General features: G+C 40.4%; 1 protein-coding gene across 3 annotated transcripts in view; it reads right to left on the bottom strand.

The window, feature by feature from the left end:
• The window catches only part of Drp2 (dystrophin related protein 2), a 47,936-nt gene that overhangs the window by 17,429 nt on the left and 2,530 nt on the right, over positions 1 to 27,977 (bottom strand). For 2 of the 3 annotated variants that reach the window (XM_060375705.1, XM_060375706.1), the window contains exons 2-11: positions 13,818 to 13,995; positions 10,366 to 10,529; positions 8,435 to 8,591; positions 6,899 to 7,019; positions 4,420 to 4,688; positions 3,901 to 4,047; positions 3,374 to 3,452; positions 2,079 to 2,139; positions 1,669 to 1,730; positions 171 to 245 (exon numbers count right to left, since the gene is read on the bottom strand). In XM_060375705.1, the coding sequence (XP_060231688.1) occupies positions 171 to 245; positions 1,669 to 1,730; positions 2,079 to 2,139; positions 3,374 to 3,452; positions 3,901 to 4,047; positions 4,420 to 4,688; positions 6,899 to 7,019; positions 8,435 to 8,591; positions 10,366 to 10,529; positions 13,818 to 13,934 (1,252 nt within the window). In that variant the 5' untranslated portion in view covers positions 13,935 to 13,995. Of the gene's footprint in view, positions 1 to 170; positions 246 to 1,668; positions 1,731 to 2,078; positions 2,140 to 3,373; positions 3,453 to 3,900; positions 4,048 to 4,419; positions 4,689 to 6,898; positions 7,020 to 8,434; positions 8,592 to 10,365; positions 10,530 to 13,817; positions 13,996 to 27,977 lie in introns of those variants that run through there. The other variant, XM_060375707.1, reaches the window with a different exon arrangement.

Genomic DNA, 27,977 nt, shown 5'->3' with positions numbered 1-27,977 from the left:
GTAAGTGAAAAGATTAAGTTTTCACAGCCAAGATGCCCCTGCATTTGTAGTGTTCCCATTCAAACAAACAATGGCTCTGGCCATGGTGGGATGCAGGTGGGAAGAAGCAGACAGGTGAGGACTAGGAGGAGGAGGGTGAAAGCCACGGGAAAGAACAACTGAAGACATACGGCGCAGGGCCTTCTGAACTCTGCGGAGCTTCATGGCAGTGCGATAAGCAGAGAACTTAATGTTGTTCAGATCAGCTGCAAAGAACAAAAGAGACTCACTTAGATCTGAGAAATGTAAAGTAGAACAAGCATTAAAAAGGATATGCATGAATGAGGATTGTTAATGGAAGTGTGCACTGTTTCCACCAGGGAAACAACGTGGTATTACCCAGTAAAGTGGAACACATACACTCTGCCATCAAGGCAGCTATATATTCCATAAAAGTATTATGCAAACATTTTTGACACATTAAGACATGAATTTTATATCATGACCCAGTATACACACAGTTCAGACAGCAATTCTTTACTATATTAATACAAATAAAAACATAAAATTAATATCAAATTTGATCCTTACTAAGTGCCCACCAATAGCTCCTAGTCTCTTTCAGTTTGTGAAAAGATTATGACATGCTGAAATAATATTATGACCTACATAGTAAAAGTATGCCCTGGAAAAACCCTTGCACACATGTACCTAAATCCGCATACAAGAATTCCTTAGCAACGTTGCACATATTCCCTCTAAACTAGAGACCCATGTGCCTATCAGCAACAGAATAGGTAAAGAAAGGCTATATCCAGTGGTATCCCCTACAGCAGGGAAAGTGTTCTAACTCTAGAAATATGCTGTATTTTTCCTAGTAGGCAAAGATAAGGCATAAAAGTCTCCCTCACTGCAACCCAGAGACTGCCTTTCAAATGAGATTAGACTTCATGTCTTCAAGCATAGCTCCCTAATAATGTTAAAATTTTCCAGGGAGAATGGAGAATACACTATTGAGGAAGATGTAAATGAAGATACATTATTGAAGTACAATGGACACAGCAAAAAGCTGTATGTGAAGTGACAGTTAGGAAGCATGTATTTAATATATATAGCTTGATAAGTTTGGTGATAAGTATATGTCAAAAAAACCTGTATTATAAAGCTATCCATTGCTACCAAAGTTTCTTCCCATCTTCTTATTTATCATTATTACTATTAGTAGTATGGTATGTTGCTGGTAAGAACACCTAATATAAGATTATTCTCTTAGTAGAATTTGACACATTAAAAAGAGTACTATTAGCACTTGTCATATAGCAGATCTTTAGGACCTGTTCTTGTTGCATAACTGAAACTGTGGCCTGTGACCATTACCTCCCTGTTTCCTCCTCCCCTACCCTCTAACATACAGCATTCTACTATCGGATTCCTTAAGTCTGATGATTTTAAATTTCTTATATAAGTGGAACCATGCAGTGTTTGATCTTCTTTTTAGCCTTATTTTAGTTACCCTAACATTCTTTGGGTTTATCCACATTGTCTAAATGGTACCGTTTTAAGACTAAAAAAGTATTATTCCATATTGTGCATATGACACACAGTGTTCATCCACTCATACATTGATGGAGTATAGAACAAAGATAATGGTATAGAATCCCATTCCATATAGGAAACTTGTGTTCTCACCTAAGGTTTGGTATAACTCAGTCATCTTGGGATGGTCCCAGCATGTAGTCTGAGCCTGGTGGCTACAAACAAAAGCATCAATAGCACCAATATCACATTCCCAGCACCCTGTGCAGGCACACACACCCATCAGTCAGTGAAAGGTGGGTTGCAAAAATCTGCACAATGCAAAGATAAACCCTGAAAATCCTGACACACCAGAGTTCATCACACACACACACACACACACACACACACACACACACACACACAGGCAGAATCTTAAACACTTCCAGCAAGTTGGAGGAAGAAATGGACTAAGCATGGGAATCTCAACACACAGGAAGTGGCAGAGTTAGGAAGCAGAAAAGACATGTGATGAAGGGGCTAGGCAGGTGACTGACTGCCTTCTGATTCTGATGATCACTCACTTGATGTAGTAGGGAACTTTATTGGGAGAAATGGCTCTTTCCCAGGGAACCTGGACAGAAGCTGTTAAAAAAGAAGAGAAAGAAGGCTGGCCACTAATAATATTCTTCAAGCATCCTGGCCATTCTGAAGTTTCTTAATTAGATTAATTCATTTTATTTGTATATGTTTTGTTTGCATGTATGCATGTGCATCACATGTGTGCTTGGTGCTTGTAGAGGTCAAAAGAGGACATTAGATCCCCTGGAACTGGACTTAGAGATGGTTGGGAGTTGCCATGTGGGGACTGGTAATTGAACCTCTGTCCTCTGCAAGAGCAACAAGTGTTCTTAACTACTAGGCCACCTATCTAGTACATCTTGGCCATTTTTATGCTCTGCCCTTCCTCAAGGTGGCTAAACACAAACAGAAATAACATTCACTTCCAACTGTCAACAGATCCCAGGCAGTAGCACTTACAAGAAACATACATTGCTCCTTGATGCGAGAGAAGGGGAAAGGTGGTCAGTAATGGCCTATTGAACCAGAAATGGGCTAGAATATGAACAGGACTACTTCATAACCCTAATATTTGCCTAAGCAGACTGTCATTTTACCTATTCAGCTGCAGGTGGCTGGACTGTTCCTGTGGCTATGAAATATAATTTTCTCACAAGGTTCAAAGTCTTTCCCCTAGAAGGCCAACTTTCTCAGATCTGTGGGGCGCGGGGGGGGGGGGGGGTTAGTACTGCCTAAATCTTTACTAGAAGGAACTCTTTCAATCCTCTGCCTATATCATTGAGATCTTAACAGGAGAGGATCAGGCTAACTGGCTTGTCTGTTCACTCATTACAATTTTCCTGAATATATGTGTCTACTTTTAATTATGATCTGTTTCCTCCACTAGAATATGAGTTGTCCAAATCTAAAGATTCCTCTCTATTTTTTCCACCACTATGGCTCCAGTGCCCAGAAAAGTACCTGGCTCACAATTAATACTGTTGCATAAATATGCATATTTAATTTTTTAAAAAATAAAAAACTAGGAAATCCACCTCTTTCAGATTGGAAAGGTGAGGTTCAAACAGGTTACACCAGTGTTTTCAAATTTGCACAGCTTTTAGGTTGAGGCACAGTGTCTCTGACCCAGCACTCTCCGATTGAGAGACTGAACCTCCACACCACACAGCTGTTTTTCTTATTGCTTCTTGAATGCCAAGACACCCTGGGCTCCCACCTGACTCCCTGCAGACAACACGAGATTTTCTTGGAAAATGGCTGAGGTTCTGCTATATGCAGTCTAGCTTGACTCACGTACTGGAGAGGAAGTGCTGTGACCCAGGCCCAAAGTCCCGATGGGCATCCTGGAGCTGTTTAAGCCTCTCACCGACCGACACCTAAGGAAAGAACAGTGGTTAACTTCTAGCCATTTAGTGTGGAATCTGCACTTGCCTTCAGGAATCTTTATGAGCTCCCTCATAGGCTGTTCTTTCTCCTGTTCCAATCCCATCGATAGTCACCCAACTCCTGACTTCCTCTAGCACTGACAAGAATCAGATAAGCCTTCTTAGTTCCAAGCCATAGTAATTCTTCTCTCCAGTCTAATCAGTGTGCCTAAATCTAGACAAGTACCTCTCATTCTTCCAGTTCAGCTATTTCCTGCAGCTTACAGGTTGAGAAGCTTATTCTCTGACCCCTAATTCTCTATCATTCTTTTCCTGTGGAGGTTTCATTTCCAAACCTATGATATCCTTTTGGCTTGCATATACTACCCTTTCCCGCAACTCCACAAGCTTGGCCATACCAAGATGCCTCCTCAGAGCTCATTTCAGGATGGTCCTCTACCTGGAGCTGTTTCCATCTGATGTTGATCTGTTCCAGAGCCCTTGAATTCTCCATTGACAAGTGTACATCAGAAATGGCAAGTTGGTGGGCCAGATCATTCACTAACTTCACTCCATCTTTCACAGGAGAAAATTCTTCTTTGAATAGCTAGAAAATCAGAACCCAAGTTCCACAGCAGATAGAAAGTAGAGAAGAGGACACATTACTCAATCCACTTTAAATCTTCCATTTCCATGTAGAGGTTTAGTTTCAACAACACCTAGCTACTTGGCCATTTGTACAATAGACTAAAATATGAGTGATCACTAGTCTTATCCTTTACTTTTATTCATTTTAGAAAAGCAGGGAAAGAGTAAGCAGTAGGAATATAGACAAACTAGCCCCCGATCTAGATCATAATTAAAAGAGGCTCAACTGAGGCCCAGAAAAACAATTTAGTCTCAGCAGAAGGAAAATTGGCACTGTGAAAGGAAATCAGGTCTCAGTGAGAATTATTGTCAGGGAAGGAGCCCTACATACCTTGATGGCTTGGATATGCTCTGGGAGGGAATCTATGAAGAGATCCCCAATGGGCTCCCAAGTGGCTCGGACTCCCTCTGCTTGGGTCAAAGTGGTGCTTAGTTCCTCCATTGCCCCTTGGATCTCCAATAGATGCTCCAGAGTATGCTCAATATGTCGATGCTGATCCACACAGCGGGCTGTCAGTTTCTCCCACAGTTCACTGGCCACCGTTGCCTGCTTCCACACAAAGCGGCTAAGATTCTGAATTCGCTGTCTCGGGGAGGTATCTGTAGTACAATCAGGAAGCCAAGTCAAGCTAACCTTAGCAGATGCAACCCAGAGAAAAACAAAGGTAAACCCATCCTTTTATAAAACGCACATGCTTGCCTGTAAATGTGGGGTTTGGGACAGCAGTGTGTGCTTGCTTGTATATGTATCTTCATATTAACATATGTATTTCTGTTTGAGCTTCTTTTACACATTCTGGGATTTCAAATTTTATTACATTTATTTATGTATTTAAGTATATGCATACTTTGTGTCTGTGCATGTGTGAGTGCAAGTGTGTGTGTGTGTGTGTGTGTGTGTGTGTGTGTGTGTGTGTGTTTTCTCTTTCTACAAAGTGGGTCCCAGGAATTTAACTCATGTTGTCAGGCTCTGGGCCAAGAACACTTACCAGCTGAACCATCTCACTGGCACCACATTCAGAGATTTTTTTTTTTTAAATTAAGCTGCTTATCTAAGATTATTATAGTTTAGCTCCTGGTTATAAGCAATAATATTGTTACTTCCTGCATTCTTTCTTGAAATGGTAATGTCTTGTAAACAGACAATATCATATCACAACCAGGATTTTGGCATTGATATAATCTGTCAGTTTTGTTCAGAGTTCCCTAGTTTTACCTAGTAAAACTAGTGTTCATTTTTGTGCATGTACACACACGCACATTTAGTTCTATGCAAATTTTACCATGTGTTGGTTCATGAATCTACTGTTACATAAGACCATTTTAATTTCACACACACACTTTTACATTCAGGTTTTCTCATTTTTAAGTGGTAAGGTAAATAGTGAATAAAGAATTTTAAGAGATATAGTTAAGTGAATCATCTAGTGCTATCCATATACACTGGAAAATGATTTAGACACTAGTGTCTGATGTTTACTAAAATCCTCATTTTTATATATACACATACATACCCATACACCATCATATACAAGAGGCCAACCAGTTGTCCTCTCTCTCTCTCTCTTTCTCTCACACACAGACAAGATCAACCAGTTGGTCACTTTTCTCTGTTTTAACACCAGAAGAGAGGAGGTTGACCAGTGGTCCTTTTTAAATGAATGGATAGATAGATAGATAGATAGATAGATAGATAGATAGATAGATAGACAGACAGATAGATAGATGGATGGCTAAATGGATAATGAATTGACCAGGAGAGATCTGATATTGACTTTTCCCTGTCAATCAGTCTGTCTGTCTGCATGCACCAGCAGCAGAGGGTAAGGTTTTCTCTTTGTCCTTCAGACTTACTGTTGAGAGATGATTCAGAGTCTATAGTCCTAAGCTACATGGAATTTGCCTTTCTCTCTCTGGAGTTTGCCCTATTTGGGGCCCATTGAGGAGCAATTTATGTACTAACTGGCCAACTTAGAGACCAGAAATAAACAGAGACTGTGAATGGAATCTACAAAGGACTTCACTAATGAAAGCTTCTTTTTGGTCTATTCACTTCATGTGTCAGGGCTGAGGATTCTTTCTGGAAGGGTTTGCTAGACTACCACTCAGACTTAATTTCCATGGTTGACACATTGGCAGTTTCTTGGAATCTAAACAGAAAATGGCCCTCCCTATGATGGCAGGTCCAGAAGGCACTAGGCTCAGTATTGACAAGCAATCAATTTTCATCTCAAAGGTCACTACCCAACTTCCTAGGTTTTAAGATTTTTTTTTCATCTGCTGGGGGATACCAGCATTGCCAATGTCCCTCTCTGTTGAAATAAAGCAGATTTTTTTCTAATGTTTTCAATTTGTGAGACCGTTATTCATTAGTATCTTTACAAGCAAATGTGAAAACAAAGGTAAAGATCACATGGATAATAAGTACAGCCTTGTGTGACAACCCAGGTGGCAAACAATGTTCCAAGGACACACTCCTCTCATTCCCTGAGTTGTTTCAATTCACTTGAGGTCTTTCTTTTCTTCTGTCTCTGTCTGTCTGTCTGTCTGTCTCTGTCTCTGTCTCTTTCAAATATCTCATTACAAGGCCACATATGACACTTTGAAGAGACACATGCTAGTGAGCCCTGCTTCAGGCTCCTTCCTTTTCCTTACAACTGTGACTCTTGACCCTGTCCAACTCTAGACAGACAGGAAAAAAACACCTTTCTATGTAGCAGCTGAGAAAAGGGGCCTGTGAAAGGCACAAAGGTGTTTGCTTAGTAGTACATTGAGCTCAAGAAGTGGAGGAGGACAGGAAGGCCACGTACCTTTGCTCTCAGAATGAGGTTCCTCTAATTCCTCAAATGGGTGCTGGGACAGGAAAGCCTGAGCAGATTCCAGCACAGAGTAGATATAGGGGCCCTTGGACTTGACTTCTTCCATAAAGGCCTGTAAATGTTAGCAATCAAGTTAGCCCTTCAATCACTTCAGTTTTATCTCATGGTCAACAACCTTTCTTCTCAAGGTTACTTGGTCCAATGGCATTACTAGGTATCTTAGGATTAACCAGAAAAAAAATTTATCAGTCCTCCCTATAGGCAGAAAGTAATGCTGGAAATTCTATTTAGTATGTCTGGCTATGCCACAGAAGAGGAGAAATACAGAGTAGACCTTATTTTTCCAGAAGACTCAGTGTGAAACTGAGTTTTACAATTAGTTTTACAAAAAAGCCTGAGTTTTACAATTAGCTTGAGGCCAGCCTCTGAAGCTAGCCAGGTTTATGCAGTAAAAACTTGTTTCAAAAACAAAACAAACAAAAGAACAACAAAAATCAAAGAGATATTTGTCATATCCTGATTATAGAGATGATGTAACTGAAATATTTAAAAGTTCAGAAAACGATAAAGTACAAAATTAAAGAGAATTACAGTTTTATTGCCTAGAGTTAAACACTTAATGTTTTGGTGTACTTCCCTCCTATGACATTAGTGTATATATGCACACATCTATATATATTTTTATGTAATTGAAATCCATAGTTTCATATTTTGCATTTTAAACATCATATTATGTTCATTTGTCCACATTCTCTTTCTAAATCAAGGCAGGGATTTTTTTTCTTTATTAATTACACTTTATTCACTTTGTATCCCCCCTGTGGTTCCCTCCCTCCTCCTGTCCCAATCCCTCCCTTCCTCCACCCTCTGCATGCATGCCCCTCCCCAAGTCCACTGATAGGGGAGGTCTTCTTTTCCTTCCTTCTGATTCTAGCCTATTAGGTCTCATCAGGAGTGGCTGCATTGTCCTCTTCTGTGGCCTGGCAAGGCTGCTCCCCCCTCAGGGGGAGGTGATTAAAGAGCAGGCCAATCAGTTCATGTCAGAGACAGTCCCTGTTCCTATTACTATGGAACCCACTTGGACACTGAACTGCCATGGGCTACATCTGTACAGGGGTTCTAGGTTATCTCCATGCATGGTCCTTGGTTGGAGTATCAGTCTTAGGAAAAACCTCTGTGCTCAGATTTTTTGGTTCTGTTGCTCTCTTTGTGGAGTTCCTGTCCTCTCCAGACCTTATTGTTCCCCACTTCTTTCATAAGATTCCCTGCACTCTGCCCAAAGGTTGACCATAAGTCTCAGCATCTGCTTTGATAGTCTGCAGGGCAGAGCTCAAGGTAGGGTTTTTAATTGGATGACAAGCCTTGACTCAAGTCTGTGGAGCGCAAGCCCCAGGCTAGGCATGCATACCATCCATTGCTTGCTGCTTTAGGTGTCTAAGCAGAACTGAGGCCCTGTCTGTCAGGATACTGTGAAAGGCTATTTCCTGCTGCAAGGCTGCTCATCATACCTCTAGGAGTTTGACCTACCACATGCGTCTCCTTCTCCTGTTGTACCAGGGCCACATCCCCTTGCAAGGGAAGCTGAGCTGACAACTCCTCATCCTTTTGGCTCAGCCAGTCAATAATCTCTTGGAGTGGGAGCTGGAGTTTTCCACTATGGTCTGAGAAGGCCTCTAGGCGAGCACTGTGTGTGACCATAAGAACAGTGACTCAGTCATCTTTTTAAGAAGCAAAATCTATTTTTCCTAACATTCCATGCTTATATGGAGCTTTCATATACAAAACGGATTCAAAGAAACTGCTCTAGCTTAAGTGGTGGGAGGCCCAGGAGTCCCTCTTTCTTGTATCTACTGATGAATATTCCCAAGGTCCTACCAGATGGTGTAAAGCACTAAAAACAGTGGTTGGAAGCTATCTTCCATTAAAATGGTTTAAAACATCACTTTGTGGATCTTAGTCACTTCAGCTGCATGCTAGCATCAGGCCAAGGAGGGTAAGAAACTGAGCAAGGGGATTTAGTGGTGACAGCCATCTGGCTCCTGTCTTGCCTGGGCAGAATTGCGATCACATCAATCTGTTCAGCCACACAGGATGCCCTGTGCATGAGAGAATACAGTTGGTGGGAGGGGTAGGGTGGAGAGTTAAATATGGGCATGGGCAAAGATGCACACAAATCTCAGCAGCCCAAAGGGACTCAAATGATAACAGAAGCATTGGCTACAGGTTGTGACTACAGAGGAAAAATTTCTATTCCAAAGTCATATGTCTGTTTACTAAGGTGTAATGGTAGAAAGTGGAGGCTGGTAAATCAAGGCTTGGTGCAGCTATAAGCCTGTTCCTCCTAGTTGGAACTAACAACTATCTTTTTCCACTGCTTCCCTATATCTGGAAAAAAAAAACTTTTTCTAAATCATCATGTCAACTAATTCTTACAGCAATCTTATGGAGTGGGCATGACTCTCATCCAAAGATGTTCATAAGCACAGACTTAATTGCTAGACATGGAGCTAGGATTTGAAACCAGGCTTATCTGTCTCTACAATCTGCTTTCTTTCAGCTTTTCTACACTGCCTCACCTCATCACAGACACCCCCTCCCAAAGCCTTGTTTTGGAGCTTTAATAGTAGGAAATAGAGAGGTTTTTTGTTTTTGTTTTTTTTTTAAATGAGGCACACAGAAGGACAGAAAGAAAACAACATATAGAAATAGCCTTTAGGCCCTTACTGAGTTGCACCTACCTGCTAACAACCCACAGATGGGAATGGAGGACATAAAAAATATGCAAGTGGGCTGGAGATATGGTACTCTGTTGGTAGAGTACTTGCCTAGCAAGAAGTTTGATTTCCATGACCACATAAACATGGTGTTTTATGTCTGTAATCTGAGGACTCACGAGGTGGACACGGGAAGATGAGAAGTTCTAGGTTCTCAGCTACATAATGACTTTAAGGGTAATCTGGGATACATGAGACCTTGTGTCTAAATAAATAAATAAAACAAATTACAATACAGGGATGGGGGTATACAGGTGAAACCTTCCAAGGTTTGGCAGTTGTGAGGAGGAAGAGGAAGGGGAAGAGGGAACAATCACTTCATTTATATTTATACATCAACACATTTAAGTTTAGAAAGCATTTTCACATGTTATTTGAATGTTTATGACAACACTATGAAGTGTGGAGGAGAGGTATTATTTATGACTCCACTTATTTCTTTTTCTTAAAAAGTGAACCAACGAAGCCAGGTATGGTGGTAAGCTTAGCACGGGAGAGGTAAAGGAAAGATGATTCCAAGGTGCAAGGCCAGCTTGCACTCAACAGAACAAAACAAAATCAAAGTGGAGAGTAGTAGATAGTGAGACTGATGGGGGAGAGAGGACACAAATCACAACAACAAAAGGAGCCCGATACTGTCCCAACTAATTTCTAAAGTAACTGTTTCTAGTGGTTAGTCCTTACCGGAGGTTCTGAGACTTCTTTTTTATTTCATTCCAACACAGATTCATGGCTGATGGTTCCAGGGGGCCAATGGCTCCAACAGACCTGTTCAAGAGCTTTGGACTTAGGCAGGGATCCCTGGCACCATCCCAAGGAGGTGCAGGGATGGTGACCGCAGCTCTAACCTGGACAGAAACACAAATATTCTGTGGTCCCTGGAGTTTTTCCATGCCTTACTATAGCTAAGTTTTCCCACAACAGCCTTTCTCTCATCTTCTTCACTCACATCCTACTTACCAAGCTAAGTGTGGGATATGCGTGAAGAAGAGAGAAAAGCTGATCCCAGGGTCAGAAAATCCTTTCCTGCAGGAGTGTGTTCAAGGGAGTGAGCTGCAGAAGGTATCTAGTGTCTCACTCATTGAAAGGTCTTCTCTTGGGAGAGGAGTGAGACATAGACGTGCTATCATTATTTCCCTCCAGTTCGAAATCTTGCCAGGATGACTGTGCAAATGGGATCCTGCACTCAATAGGAAGCTACTGGGATTTGCCCAAACATGAACAACCACAGCTTTCAAACTGAGACTCAATCCACAGGGGCTCATACTACCACCTAAGCTTTAGAAAATACAGCTGAGGAGCTGCCCCACAAAGATTCAGAGAAGAAGCAGATATTCAAAGGAAGTGACCAGTTCCCTATATCCTATTTTCCAAATGGATCTAGGCCTTTGAGGTCACCTCCCCCCAGTTTTAACCCATACTTTAAACCACAGTCAAGAAGCCTGGAAATCTTCATAAAGGACACTAGCCAGGAAGGTAAACATAGTCTGAGATAGAGCTTAAAGGAATGTTCTGAATTTTGCACTACAAAGGTTACTCTGACCAATGTCAGCAGCCAAAACGTCCAGTCTTGAAGTTTGCCAAACTGTAGCTTGGGTTCTCAGCCCCATACTCTACTTACTGTCGCTGTCCTGGCACTGGTAAGGCCCAGTAACAGCCCTCCTGGGTCAAGAGTCTAGTTGTCAAATCACCTATTAGGAGCACAGTGTTGGGGATACCCAGGCAAGGGGCAGTAGAAGGAGGGAAGTTGGAGGAAGGAATCTCATCTTGAGCTGATCCACCCTACCTGTCTGCAGGTCCACCTGCTTCTTGCCTAGCTAGCTGGCCCTCCTAGGGGCTGGGACTCCTCAGTTCTCTTTTTCATCTTAAAATCATACTTCTTACAAGAGTCTCTGGGAAATTAGGATACTAACCATCCAGTAAAAACCACAGCTCACCACAGCAACATGAGAGGAAAGGAAGGGAGCTACCAAGTTTTAGAAAACAAGCTAAGAACTCAGCACCCCTCTCTGTCCCCTGCAGACTGTGTGCTGACCCTACCTGTGCTGCCTGAGGAGTCCATGGCAGGGCCAGGGAGTTCCATGATTTTCCCTCAGCAGGAATCTGGATACTGCAGATCCCTGAGGAGCTCTGAGCAAGCTCACTCAGGGAGCCAGGAAGAGCTGAGACAGGCCAGGAGGTGGAGGGCTGCTACCCTGTTTGTTTACTGACCCACCAGGAATCTGGAGGGGGTGGCTATGTCAGAGCCTACCCAGTAAATCAGAGCTTTGTTGTGGGGAATTCCGGCTAGCTCCCATGCTGGCAAGGATGTCAGGAGTGGGACTGGGCATTCCATGGTGCTGAGCAGGGTTGTGGAGAGGGTAGCTCCTGCTGATTAATTTTCCCTTTCTGGGGAAGAAACACAGCCCTTTCTTTCTGTTGCAAAGACACAAAGCACTCACTGCCTCCAGGCCCAGCCCTGCTCTGAAGCGGACAAAAAAGATAAGACAACTTCAGCAATAAAGTCATGAAGGCAATTTTTTAAAGGCCTGGTAGGAGATGAGGTTGGGAAATAAGCCTTGCTCTCAACTAAGTGAACTTCCTCAGAGGCAGTAAGGAGCCAGTGTGGCACATAGGGTCATACAATGTTGCATTGGGAAGCTGGGGTAGCTGAATCCCTCTGTATTTGATTGTCTTCCATGAGTCAGAAGCCAGAAGATTCACTGGAGGCCACCATGAAAACAAGGGAGTGCTTTTTCCTGCTTTTGAGAGGTGTAGAGAGAGCTATGGCTAGTAGACTTCTGTACTCTAAGGACAGAGTGATGGACTCTGGGCATCCCTTTGGGCCTCTATAATGGAGGAAAAGAGGACATTGAAATATAGCAGCTCCATGCAAAGAACCAGAGATGGAGTCACTCCTGTCCCAGCTTGTGCTATACTTGGTAGGATTGAGAGAAGCCGTTTACATTAGGCCACTGACTGAGGGCCAGATCCTCTACTGGAAATGACCACCAGTTTCCCTCTTCACTAGACTTGCCTGAAAAAAAGGTTAACATTCCTGAGCTCAGCCCCCACCCATTAGCACTTTCTGAAAACACTATGTTTATACCAAAAAGAATTCTGTTCCCATCCTTATTTATCTCCCACAGTCTTGTAGGCTTTCCACAGTTCTACATTGTTTCCATGCTGAGGTCCACCTACAGGAATAGCTGCAACAGCTGCTTGACCCTTTAGAGAGGCCTTGAGTGAAGCCAACTTGGATGGCTGGAGGATGGCAGGCGGTGACAAGCCAGAGTGGGGAGGGGCTTCGAGCTACAGGCATTACTTGTGTTAGAATAATTGAGCTAACGCCAGGGTCACAAAGTCCTTTGGATGGGGAATGCCCCAGAGGTGGAAACAGCCCTTTGTAACCCAGTCGTGACCAAGCTGTCCTGGCTGTGCTCTGGGAAAGAACACACATCAGTGGCACCGTGTTAGCCTTTCTCTCTTTCAGCACTCTTTCTTCTTAGTTTCCAAACCCCCATCCAGGTCCCACATGGCTCTCTAGAGCCCTGGTCTCCTCTCATTTTCCCCTCTGAAGAGGGCCAAGGACGTTTCATGGCCAACTCATGAAGAGTAATTATTTTCTTTCCCTTTCCTATCAGTTGCTCTCTCTGGTTTTTGTGGCTAAGATTTTTGCTGCTCATGTCCCATCCACAGAGCTCAAAGGAGTCTATATATATATATATATATATATATATATATATATATATATATAGAGAGAGAGAGAGAGAGAGAGAGAGAGAACAGAAGAATATAAAGTACACTACCCAGAAACCAAGGCCAGGAAAAAATCTCACCTTGCCTGAGTCCATGCCTTGAAGAATCATGTTCTTTTGGGACCTTCCCAGGCCTATAACCCTCAGAAGGTTAACATGGGATTGGTTCCCATTGGTCATAATGGGCCTTTGGATTGCCTAGGCTGACATCTTTCTTTGCTGTATATCCCCCATTAACTATGTAGTGGCTGATAAGGGATGGGCTGCAGGAGAATCTGTGCTGAATAAGGGTTTTCATACATACACAAGTTTCTTTGCACCTTAGGAAGGACAGTTAACATATATGTTCACACACATCTAGTCTTTCCACAGCCCTTTCTTTTAGTAACGGGCACTTACCTGAGGCTGGGGGCAGGTGTTTCGGAAGCTGCTGCTGTGATGAAACCTGTCAGCAGCACGCCACTCATGACATCGTGGGAGGGTGTAAGGGCATCCCTGCATGACCAAAGGTTGCATCAGAACCAAGGCTCATGGAGGGTGAAGACTAGCAGCAGACCAACTGTGGAGCATCAAGCACCTGAAAGAGTAATACAGAGAGCTTTAGAGATAAGACTAGGAAAAAACCAATGACACTTTGGAAATGAATCTGGTGCTTTCTCAGACAATTAGGAATAGCGCTTCTTCAAGATCCAGCTATACCACTCCTAGGCATATATCCAAAAAATGTTCAAGTACACAACAAGGACATTTATTTGTTCAATCATGGTCATAGCAGCTTTATTCGTAGTAGCCAGAACCTGGAAACAACCCAGATGTTCCTCAACTGAGGAATGGATACAGAAATTGTGGTACATTTACACAATGGAATACTACTCAGCAGTTAAAAACAAGGGCATCATGAACTTTTCAGGCAAATAGTGGGATCTATAAAGGATCATACTGAGTGAGGTATCCCAGAAGCAGAAAGACACACACAGTATATACTCACTTATAAGTAGATATTAGACATATAATGTAGGATAAACATACTAAAACCTGTACACCTAAAGAAGCTAAGCAAGAAGGAGGACCCTGGGTAAGATTATCAGTCCTCACTCAGGAAGACAAATGGGGTGGACATTGGAAGAAGGAAAAACCCAGAAACAGGATAGGAGCCTACCACTGAGGGCCTTTGAAAGACTCTACCCAGCAGTGTATCAAAGCAGATGTTGAGACTCTTAACCAAACTTTGGGCAGAGTGCAGGGAATCTTATAAAAGAAGAGGGAGTTAGTAAGACCTGGAGAGGATAGGAGCTCCACAAGGAGAGTAACAAAACCAAAATATCTAGGCACAGGGATCTTTTGTGAGACTAATATTCTAACCAAGGACCATTCATGGATATAACCTACAACCCCTGCTCAGATATAGCCCATGGCAGCTCAGTGTCCAAGTGGGTTCCCTAGTAAGGGGAACAGAGACTGTCTCTGACATGAACTCAGTGGCTGGCTCTTCGACACCCCCCCCCTCCCGTGGGGTAGCAGCCTTGCCAGGCCACAGAGGACAATGTAGTCAGTCCTGATGAGACCTGATAAGCTAAGGTCAGATGGAAGCGGAGGAGGACCTCCCCTATCAGTGGACTTGGAGAAGGGCAGGGGAGAGGATGAGGGAGGGATGATAGGATTGGGAGGGAAAGAGGGAGGGGCTACAGCTGGAATACAAAGTGAATAAATTGTAATTAATATAAAAAATAAAAATTTAACTTAAAAAAAAGAAAGAAAAAGCCAATGAAGTTAGTGCCTCCTAATGCTGCATGGATCAGCTAGCCATGCAGATAAATATCTATAGATAACTGACCTACAATAATAGGCTACTGTGCGCCATCAAAGATTAATTATTAGCCAAGGAAGTATTTATTGTTACCTATTATGTTTTGTGCTAAAGTCACAAAGATGAATTACTATGAGACAGGTTGGAGAGGCACCTAGGTAAGCTAATAATTAAAATAAAACACTCACATGTCAAATGCTATAATTATGGCTAGACTAGGTTAGGGGAGCAAAAAACATACCCATGACTACCCAGATTCAGAGAGACTGCATTTGAGAGCCTGAGGAGATAAATCAGTCAGTTAAGTGCTTGCTACATAAGCATGAGGACTTTAATTTGATCCCCAGAACACACAATTAAAAATAAATAAATAAACGTTGCGCATGATAGCATGTACTTATAAACACTGGGGAGGAGGAGACAGGCAGATCCTTGGGGCTCTCCAGCTAACTAGCCTTGTGTACTTGGTGAACTCCAGGCCAATGAAAGACCCTGTATCCAAAAGAGGGGGTTCCTGATATTGACCTTTGGCTTCCATAGAAATTCATGCACTCAAGCATATGCTCAGTGTTCCCACATGCTTGCGAGTGAACGCACACATGCACGCGCGCGCACACACACACACACACACACTTCAAAGATAATACATTTGAGATAAGCACTGAAGGTACAGTAGTTTGTCTAGGTAGAAAATGAGAGCTAGGGAGAAAGGAATTAATTGTTGACCCACCTATTTAAGGCTGATGTAACAAAAAGGCAAAGCATATTCAGGTAATAATGAGTTTAGTATAGCTAGAGTTTAGAAGACACAAAGAGGGAAAAGATACAGTGCCTGCTCCAAGGAGTTCATGTACAGAGAAAACAAACAGGGAGAAGGAAGACCATAAATTGTTATGTGCATTAATATTAAAAATAGTGATGAGATAGAGGAAAGAAAGAGATGAGGACAAGGTGAATTCTTCCTGGCCATGTTAAGAAAATTTCCTAAATTCATCCTTTAGATGAATCATGAAATAGAATTGGGATTGTATTAGGTAGAAAAGATAAAAAAGAATTTTCCAAACCACAAATTAAAAAAAAAAATGTGTAGTGTGAGCAAAAACCAAGATAGGCATCAGATTGGGCCATATCCCAAACAAAAGATTCTAGCTTTTATCTTATAGACAACAAGGGGGCACTGAAGATTTTAAGCAGAAAAGTGACATGGCCAGATTTTCCTCTGCTTGCCTTGTGTGATGATTCTCCCAGGGGAAGAACATGCTGAGAAGCTAGTATATAAAAAATAGGTAGGTGGGATTCATGAGCAGATGACAAGCTTTGAGATACATCGAAGAGGTAAAATGTTTGGGACTTGGTGGCCAATTAGATGTGAAAGGTAAGGAAGGTAAAGGAGTCAAAATTTCTAATTTTGGAGCAAGTAGGTTACATTGCCAACAGCAAGAGGAAAAAGAACACATTTGGTGTGATAAGGGGCAAGGGCAATGTTACATAATCAGCTATGCCCAGGACATTCAGCTTCACATATCGGGATTGATGAGCTTTGAAATGAAGATATATGAGCAAAAAAATCAGATGCATGAACCAAATGATGGCTTAATAAATGAATACAACATGGAGATAAACAGCAAAGATGATACTTGCAAATGATAAAGGGGATCTCTTTTAATGTGTGGCTAAAATAAACCCTCCTCCAAAGGAGAAGAAGAAATAATCTTTGATTCCTGGTGGTGATGATTAAACAGTGACCATTTTTGGACTCTCTTCCACCAGTTCACAACATTTTATATATAAAGGTCCCTTCCTAGGATGAAACAAAAGTCTCACTTCACCCACTTCACACCCACAATAGTAGCTGTACTTTTAAAATTTACAGAATGAGAAAAACACTTAACATATTTAGACATCTGTAGACTTTGTAGGTCAAATATCCTTCTCTCTTCTTCAAGGGTCTATGGTCCCAAAATGGAGTGCAACTACGAATTCTGAAGTTTTTAGTATAAAGGTCACTTTGTCAGAGTTAAAAATTCCTGACAGGGGCTGTCTCTGACATGAACTCAATGGCTGGCTCTTTGATTACCTCCCTCTGTGTGGTGCAGCCTTACCAGGCCACAGAGGAAGATAATGCAGCCAGTCCTGATGAGACTTGATAGGCTAGGGTCAGATGGAAGTGGAGGAGGTCCTACCCTATCAGTAGACTTGGAGAGGGGCATGGGAGGAGATAAGGGAGAGAGGGTGAGATTGGGAGGGGACAAGGAAGGGGACTACAGCTGGGATACAAAGTAAATAAACTGTAATAAAAATAAATAAATAAATAAATAAATAGGAAAAAAATCCTGGCAATTACACAACTACAGCTTTCTATCCACAAAGATATTTCTGAAAGGATGGCTAAAAATAGGATTCCCAACACATCTACAAGAAAAGATAAGATGAAATATATATAATGTATTGAACTGGGTATGGTGTTATAACCTTTAATCCCAGAACTCAGGAGGCAGAGGCAGGTAGATCTCTGAAGAGTTCAAGGCTAGCCTTACCTACATAGTGAGTTCCAGTGCAAAATGTTTTTATTTTTATTGAATTCACAAGTAATTCATTTCTTTAAAATTCAGTTTTTATTCCTGTGGTGCTAGCAATTGAATCCAGGGACTTGTGCATACTTGGTCAGCTCTATACTGCAGAACTACATTTGTAGCCCTTAAAAACTTTTTCATTGAAAATTATTTATTTAGTTAGTTACTTGCAGTGCTGGGGGCAGGGCCCAGGGCCTTTCAAATGCTAGGCTCTATCACTGAGTTCTTTAACAGAAAATTGGAAAATGTGAAAATAAATTGTAGGCTGGAACTGAAAATAGGCTACCATGTAACCACAACCCCAAAATAGCCATTACTAACAGATTTGTCTTTGAAAAATAAGTATTTGTAAGTTCTAGGTGATCTAAAGGACATGTGTTGTCTGAATAGGAGTGGCCCTCACAGATTCGAGTGTTAGAATACTTGGGTGTGGCTTTGTTGGAGGAAGTTTGTCAATGTAAAGCACAGGCTTTGTGGTCTCAGAAACTCAGGTCACTTCTCTTCCTGCTGCCTGTGGATCAAGATGTAGTGCTCTCGGTGCTTTCTGCAGCACCATGCCTGTCTTCATGCTGCCATGCTTCCTGCCATGATGATAATGGACTAAACCTCCTCTGAAACTGCAAACCAGCCCCAATTAAATGTTTTCCTTTCTAAGATTTGTGGTCATGGTGTCTCTTCACAGCAATAAAACCCTAACTAAGACAACATGAAACTGGTTGCATGTAACCAGGTGAAGAACAGTCAGAATAGCTAAAAATGGCCTATTTAAAAGAGAGGAGAAGAAGCGCTTTGGGAATGCATGAAGGCAGTGAGTGATAGTAAACCTGGAAAGCACAGAGAAAATAATAAGGATTGCACCAACTAGAGTACTCTAAACTGAACAAGCTTCGGCCATGTGGCTCTCTGATGAGGGGAAGGGAAGCAGAATCTCCCTCCACAATCACTTTGTTTTCTCCTCTCTGAGCTGTTCTAGGGAACTGAACCCTTCACTCTGAGTTGTCCTAGGGAACTGAATCCTTCAAAGAGGCTGCTCAACCAAAATATCTCTGAGTAAAATTAATGAGACATGTGCAAATTAATGAGCAGATGTGCAAATCTAATCACAGAAAACACACACACAAAAAGCAAGGCAACATGACTCATCCAAAAGAGCGCAGCTCCTCAGTTACTGAATTAAAAGATAAAGGAAATGAGTAGATATTACATAAAGATTACAAAAGTTTACTAGGAAAGATGATCAGTGACCTCAAAGAGGCTACAAATACATACATGACTCTAATCCAAGACCTATGCAAGAAAGCAGTAACATGAAGGGAAAATTCAGCAAGGAAGCTGAGTTTTTAAAAAACAGGAAAACATAACATAGAAATGATAGAAATGGGGCCAATGAGATGGTCTAGTGAGTTAAGGTGCTTGTCGCTAAGTTTGACAACCTGGGTTTGATAAAAGGGAAATACTCAGTAGATGGAGAAAACCAATTCTCAACACCCCCCCAATAAATAAATAAATTTAATAATAAAATGTTGGAAATTAAAATTTAATAAATCAAAATTTTAAAAAATAGTGAAAAACATCACCAATAGACTCACATAGCAGAAGAGTATCAGCAATGGAGGACTATGTCAATGAAACTCTATTTTACAAGCTCTATTTTATACCAATAAGAAAAAAAGCACTCAGGAGTCAAAGGTAGGCAGATTCTCTGTGAGTTTGAAGCCAGACTGTTCTACATAGTAAGTTCCAGGACATGTAGAAAGATCCTGTCTCAAAAAAGAAAGAAAAAAATGAAAGGAAGGAAAGACGGAAGATGATCATGGCCACAACTACCAAGAATTCTGGGTCAAAAAACAAAACAAAACAAAAACAAAAACAAATCTAAGAATCCATAGGAGAGGAGAGGAGATAAAAACAGAGCCTCCTGAGAATCTATTTAACAAAATAAAATCATAAAAATCTCCACATCAGCCAGGGGTGGTAGTGCACTCCAGCAATCACAGCATTCTGGGAGGTAGATGCAGGTGATCTCTGTGAGTTTGAGGCCAGCCTGGTCTACAGAGCAAGTCCAGGATAGCCAGAGCTACACAGAGAAACCCGGCCTCAAAACCAAACAAACAAAATCCCCATATTTAGAGAAATAGATGCAAATTCCAGAGACATTTGGAACCCAAAATAAGCATGACAAAAATAAGATCCTCTCCCAGGCAAACTGAAGTCAAGAACTCAAGAACACAAACTAAACAAACAATTGTAAAAGCTTTCATGAAATTACCACTTACCTACAAAAGCAAACACATCAGAAAATATCCTGTGTCTTATCAGCAACCTCAAAGCTAACCAAAAGAGGATGAGAAGATATTCCAAGTTCTGCATGTAATTAACTTCTGTAGTCCCAATCAAAACATGATTTCTTAAAACTGCAGAGTGCTGTAGGTGAGGTCATTGGACCAAACCCAGAGTGAACTCACACTCTTTAACTACCAACAGTGTGGCCTGGAATATCATTATCTCTTGGAGCATCAGTGTTCTCGTCTGTAAAATGGGTATAAGAATGATACTGACTTTGTGTAATTCTTTTAATTATTAAAGTAATTATGAATTTATACAACTTAAAATACTTCTGATAGTGAGACATGACTAAGAGCTATAATTATCATCGCACACTCTATTTCATTAAATTGATACAGCATAATTTACTTTAACAGTTGGACATATATTTATAGTTCTGGTTTAGAAGTCAAATTGCAATGAACGAACTTGTACATAATTGTGATTATCAGCATAATATCCTGAAAGAAAGAATTCCTGGAATAAAGGTTAAAAAAACAGTTTTGGGCTTTTCACAGGTATATTTAAAACATTCTAGAAAAAAAGTTGCATTGGTTTATACTACCACAAGCAATGTATGAGTGTGCCAACTTCCTAGTAACTTGCCAGCAATATAAGTATTCTTATTTTTTTTTGCCAACTTTGTGAGCAAAAAAAAAAAAAAAAAAAAAAAAAATGGTATCTGGCTGATTACTTTGCATTTCCTTAATCACTAGAAATGTGGACCCTCCACACACATTTTAGTAGTTATGTCGGTATATTGTTCTTGTGGAATATATATAATTTACCCTTGTGCATTCAAATGCTGATTTCTCTACCCCACTATCTGGTTTCAATCGAGACATTGCATTGTGATGTTTATTCTAAGCATCACCTGTCTCAAGTTTGTGTAAACATGTCACCATTAGTTCTCTGTATTGTCAATAAAACCACCAGCCAATGCTGAGCAATGGAGGTAATAGAGTGGGACATCCTGGTCCAGAGGGGAGTAGAAAGAAGCAAGTGGGAGGAGTCAGAGGAGAGAGATCAGAGAGGAAAGGACAAGGAACCACGAGGAGAGATGAACCAGACCTAAGATATGACTAAAAGCAAATATAATGTGGGAAATCTGAATGGGAGGGAGTTAAGTGGGCTTGGAGGTTTAAGATGGAGTAATTGTTTCCCAGCACTGTGTTCTAGGTTAACTAAATGCATCCTAGTCTCTGTGTGATGATTTGGGTATACAGCTGGTTCAGGAATAAATGCTGTTTAACTAAAAGATAAATCAATAATAAATATTAATAATCAACAACATAGTCACCAGCATTTCTTCTTTTGTGAACTATTTTGAGAGTGACTTTGTACCAAATATAGTGCAGTGACACTTGCCTGTATTCCCAGCATTGAGGAGGCAGAGGCAGGAAGATTGCCACAAGTTGAAGCCAGCCTTTTCTATACAGCAAGTGCCCCCAACCAGAGTTCTTTACAGATTAATGCTTTCTTTATTATTCTTCTGCTATCCTGTCAACAGACAGGATAAAACTGAGGATTTTTAAAAAATCATACCTTTTGGGTCACAGTAATGCTGTCCTTTAATCTCAGCACTCAGAAGGCAGAGGCAGGTGGATTGCTGTGAGTTCAAGGCCAGCCTGGTCTATATAGAGTTCCAAGACAACCAAGGCTACAAAAAAGAGATACTCAATCTCAAATCCCTTCCCCCTAAAATGAATTCATAGCTAATCATAACATAGACAGAAAGGAATCTGTTCCCAGCATCAGGAAGCTCTGTTTTCAGCCTTTTGTTCTATGACCTTAAGTCATTTCACCTACCTAAGCTTTATTGTTAGATTTATTATCCATTGACGATTTCATACATGTGTATAATGTATGTTGATCATATTCACTCCCCATTACCAACTCTCCCTCCAGGTCAATCTTTTCTTCCCAATTCTCTCCCTACTTTTGTTTCGTCTTTTGATTTGTTTTGTAGTTTGGAGAACCTCACAAGTTTAATTAGGGTAGTTTGCATAAACACATGTAAGAGGTTATTTACTAGAGCATAGGCAACTAACCAGTGACTACATCACTGAAGAAAATAGCTCCTTCTCCCATAAGCAACCATTAGCGCCATTAGTAAGTCCTCAAGGAGGAGTGGGCCTCCTGAGCCCCTCCTCTATTTATGATTGAATGTTGAAGAGCCCTATCTTGTGCAGGCCTTGTTAGGTAACCACAGCTGCTGTGTGTTCATGAGCACAATGGTTTAAGACTTATTTTGCTATTCTGTCAAATATGTGTTTAAGGCTGGCAGGCATCAAAACACTATTATTCACATTGTCTGTACAGAATGAACTTGAAGCCTGCTAAACTGTCTTTCAAGATCTTCTACCCAAAAGCCAGGCACTGTGGTCCATGCCTATAATCTCAGCACACAGGAGAAACAGAGAGGAGGATGGAGATTTCAAAGTTGTTTTTGAGTACATAGCAGTTTAACGCCAGGCTAAGATGAGTGAGACTCTGCCTCAAACAAAGAAATAAACAAAAACAATCAAGCAAACAGAAAAAATTATTTTTAGCATAATTTGGCAAGGCTGCCCATGGCAGAATTATATTTTTTTTTTCAGATGAACATGCTGAGATATAACTGAACTTATTCAGGGCTCTTAACTGTGTGTGTGTATGTGTGTGTATGTCTGTGTGTAACTGGGGATTATGTTTCACACATGCAGGCCAGTGCTCTATCACTGAGCTACATCCCTAGCCATTTTCATTTTTAAGACAAAGTTGTACTGTTGATCAGACTGGCCTTGAAATTCAGATCTTACTGCTTCAGCTTCTCAAGAAGCTGAAATGACTGACATGTGATACTGTATACAGTTAAAATATATTTTCATAAAGTAAAAATTAAAAAAAAAATAAGTTAAGATTGTTAATCTTCATTTGCTCACAAAAATGAAAATATGCCCTTGTATATGCAATAAAATATCTTTTGAAAGTATGTAAAATAATTTGTTACTACTGGAGAAGAAAGCTGAATGGCTGTTGTAGAGAAAATCTCTCCCACACCTTTGACATTTTCTCCCTTAAAAAAAGTAGTATGCTTATTAAAAAACTGTATTGGACATACATGTAAAATACATTGAAGTTACAAGAATATATTGACTTACAAGTACATCCTCATATAATCACAGACCAGACTGAAAAATAATATAAACCAGACCATAAAAAATCTAGTCACCAGTAGGAAATATGGATTTTATTTGTTTGTTTGTTTGTTTTTTATGTGTACGAATGTCTGCCTGTATATATGTATGTGTACCATCTGTGTTTCTGATGTGCATGGAGGTCAGACAGTTGTAAGCTGCATGTGGATACTGAACCCAGGACCTCTGCAAGATCAACAAGTGCTCGTAACTAATGGGCCATCTCTTCAACTTAGAAATATGGGTTTTAAACTCAATATCCTTTTATACTTTTTGAATTTTAACCATGTAAATATATTAAGTATTTCAAAGAAGCAATTTTCTCATTTCTCTCCACTTTAATTCACGATGCCATGGAAGCCTGTAATGGCTTCTGTTAACAGCCAGTTTGGCTGAAGCTAGACACACCTGGCAGTGAGGAATTATCTAGATTAAGAGTAGGCTCTGGGATGGAACAGGATGGAAGCCTATTACAGATGTCCCCCAAAAGACTCCACCCACTAGGAAGAAAGGAGAGATAAAAGTTTGTGGAGAGGACAGGAGCCCCACAAGGAGACCAACAAAGCAAAAAGCAAAAAAAAAAGAAAAAAAGAAAAAACAACCTACCAAATTCCATATATATATATTTTGAATGAACATTTTATATATATTATATTGAACATTATTAAATATATGAAATTTAAGATATTTAATATGTATATTTAATAATTTTCAATTAAAATGTAATATTTAAATATATATGTTCATTCTAAGGAGTTAATTAAATGTTGACATATATAATCCTCACAACAATCCTATAAAATAGTTGTTTCTGTTGTCTTCCACATGCAATGAAAACACAGGCACACAGACAGAAAGTAATTTGTTCAGTCATACTGAAAACATGTAGCAAAGAGCTCAAATCTGTACTCAGGTAGTTCTTCACCATTATGTGATGTTGTCTCTGTAAATTCTAGAACCTAAACTGTGAGGCATTGTTGTGACTGGTCCCCTAGCAAGCAGAGAAGGGTAGCTGGTTAAGAAGATGAAGGGGATTAGAGGAAGAGGGTGGGGAACAAGAGACAGTAGCATACATATCTGTGTGTATGTGTGTGTGTATGTGTGTGTATGTGTGAGTGTGAATGTGCGTGTGTTTGAGATTCAAATACATTATGTACATGTATGAAAACGCCATAAATTAAATATACATATGTAACAATAATAAAGAAAATGAGGCTATCAACTTGAAAGTAGGGGAAAACATAGAATGGGTCCTGGGGAGATTAGCTAGGAAGGGCTGGAGGGAGGAAAGGGAGGAGGGAAAGTGATATAATTCTATTACAATTAAAGACACACATGGTATAAACTCACTCAAAAGTGGATACTAGACCTATAATATAGGATAAACATACTAAAATCTGTACACCTAAAGAAGCTAAGCAAGAAGGAGGACTCTGGGTAAGATGATCAATCCTCACTCAGAAAGACAAATGGGATGAACGTTGGAAGAAGAAGAAAACAGGAAACAGGACAGAAGCCTACCACAGAGGGTTTCTGAAAGACTCTACCCAGCAGGGTATCAAAGCAGATGCTGAGACTCATAGCCAAACTTTGGGCAGAGTGCAGGGAATCCTATGAAAGAAGGAGGAGATAGTGGGGCCTGAAAAGGACAGGAGCTCCACAAGGAGAGCAACAGAACCAAAATATTTGTGCACAGGGGTCTTTTCTGAGACTGACTCTCCAACCAAGGACCATTCATGGATATAGCCTACAACCCCTGCTCAGATATAGCCCATGGCAGCTCAGTGTCCAAGTGAATACCCCAGTAATGGGAACAGGGACTGTCTCTGACAAGAACTCAGTGGCAAGCTCTTTGATCACCCCCTCCATTGGGGAGCAGCCTTGCCACGCCACAGAGGAGGACAATGCAGCCACTCCTGATGAGACCTGATAAGCTAAGATCAGATGGAAGGGGAGGAGGACCTACCCAATCAGTGGACTTGGAGAGGGGCATAGGGAAAAGATGAAGGAGGGAGGATGAGAATGGGAGGAAATGAGGAAGGGGGCTACAGCTGGGCTACAAAGTGAATAAACTGTAATTAATATAAAAAATAAAAATTTAATTAAAAATTATTTTAGGTCCAGTATGGTAGTGAATACCTTTAATCCCAGGACTGAGGGGAGCAGTCCATAGTCATGGAAAAGAAATTTATGCCCCATTGCCTTGCTGCAAGCAGTTAACTCATACTTTTTGCTTTTTAACAAGTACACAAATGTTATCTATTGTAGCCACTCATACAGGAATGTTATGTAGCTGCTAAAAAGATGTAGCTTTATATGCACTGACTTATCAGATGATGTCTTGATTTGTTTTCTGCTGTTGTGATAAACACTATAACCAAAAGAACTTGAGAAGGAAAGGTTCACCTTACAACTTCTTATGAAGAGAGTGGGGACAGGTACTCAGAGAAGGAACCTGGAGGCAGGAACTGAAACAGAAGCCATGGAGAAAAGCTGCTTTCCAGCTTGTTCCTGAGAGCTTCCTCATCCTGCTTTCTTATATAGGGCCCTCTGCCCAGGGGTGCACTGCCCACAGTGGGTTGAACTCTGCCACATCTATCAATCATTAATCAAGAAATCTTAGTGAAGGTTTGTTCCTTCAAGGTAACTCTAGCTTGTGTCAGGCTGACAAAAAAACTAACCACTACAGATGCCAGACAGACAGACATATATACATATGTGTGTATATATATATGTATATGTATATACACATGTATGTGTATGTATATATGTATGTATATTTAGTCAAAGAAAACAACTATTAGAATGGTATGCTTGTTGAAAGTCCACTTTTGTAAAGACATTTACAAATCTATGTGTGAATATATGCAGAAAGAAAGCCTAGACAAGTCTACAGCTAACTGTTCATTGGCACTTCTGGGGAGTGAAATTCTTTTTTGTTACCCCCCCCCATATTTAACAAAACGTTTGTTATTCTCAGGAAGAAAAAAAAAAAAAACATGGAGTATTAAGATGGACGTGTGTAGGAAACAACGGGGCAATGGGGAGTTTTCCTGCAGCTACAGACTCCCTGCCTCAGTCCAAGGTGAGATGGCCTGAGCACCTTTCTTCTCACAATGTGGCTTTTCTACTAGAAAACATGATAGTAAGAGAGGAGGCACACACTATGTATGTGTTCCTAAAATCATTTCCTGCACTAGAGCCAAAGCCAAGTTTCTACTTCAGATATACCCGACTTAAAATAAGTCAGAGAAACTCCAACTGCCAAACTGGAAGAGACCTGTGAGATCATCTAAGCAACCCCTTAATTGGTATTTGGGAACAAGGAAATGTGTTCCTAAGAAAAGACCTATCAAGCATTTTTGAGAAATAAAATTTATTTCCCACTCAAAAGCCTAAAGATACATCCCCATGGGTGACAATTCCATTCTAAGAGCCAACACACTCAATAAAAATGTAATTTTTCTACACTACTAGTGAGAATGTAAGTTGGTAGAGGAATTGACAACGTCTCTTAAAGATGCTGCTGCTCATATTTTGTGAGAAGGTAATTCCACTACAGATAATCTTCCTGACAGAAGCATTCACCCAAACTCAACTATCCAAGAATGAACACAGAAGCCCTAATGGTCATAGCTGCAAGCTGGAGATGGTCTAAACATCCACTAGTAACAGAATAGATGGATAAATAGTTCTTATACTCATAAACACATTATTAAAACTGAGTCAATTAGAGGCACATATTACAACATTGGTGCATTTCACAAGTATATTACGACTATATAAACAAGTTTCAGAATAATACATACATCACTGAATACCACTGATATAAAACTTACAAACTTTTAAAATACATGAGGCCTCTGATTATGTTCCTTAAATACACACACACACACACACACACACGGTAAGGATTAAAGTATGAAAAAATGAAAATGAAAAACAAACACAAATAATCAGGTCATTGTGGACTTTTAATTATGGAAAAATAGACTCTATTGGTAATGTCTTTCTTTAACCTGGACATCATATTATGTCCAGATTATGTCCATAACAATGTATATACTGTGTTCATTATGCTGTTTTGAATGTACAAATATTTCATAACAGTGCTTTTTAAAATGCAACAAATCCCATGCTAAATAGAAAGCTGATCACTGTCGAATATAACAAGACACTAAATGCAGTTTAGTAAATACAGATGTTGCATTCAAAACTTAAAAAGTTGTTCCTTAAATCTTCTTCATTTTCCCAGGACTAGTTCCACAGGAGGAAACTGCTAGAGACCTAGCAGTTGGATGTACTCAGCCAGGGGTCAGGAGACAATCTTTTAGCTATACGAAAGAGAACAATTTTATTAATTTCTTGGGTTTGCATATTTAAAAATTCAATAGTGGAGCAGGTTGTCTTATAGATTTTTGTTTTCAGATGACTGCTTCCTTCAAGTTTTTTGTTTGCCCTGTTGATTAATTTGCTAGTTAGCAGCAACTGCTAAACCCATCCCTGTAAAATGCTTAAGTATTTCCCATGTCAAAAAAATTTCAGATTTATTCACAGTAGTACTCATCAGAGCCTTTAATATCCTTTATGTATATTGTCACTCTCTAAGAAGAAAATTCAGTGAAAAAGCATTTCCAAAACATTGTTTCCCCCCTCAACACAGACACACTTTAAA

This window comes from Meriones unguiculatus, chromosome X (genome assembly GCF_030254825.1).
Source record: "Meriones unguiculatus strain TT.TT164.6M chromosome X, Bangor_MerUng_6.1, whole genome shotgun sequence".
Classification (NCBI taxonomy): domain Eukaryota; kingdom Metazoa; phylum Chordata; class Mammalia; order Rodentia; family Muridae; genus Meriones; species Meriones unguiculatus.
Note: the sequence above shows the minus strand (reverse complement) of the source record. Positions and strands in the feature narration are given on the sequence as shown.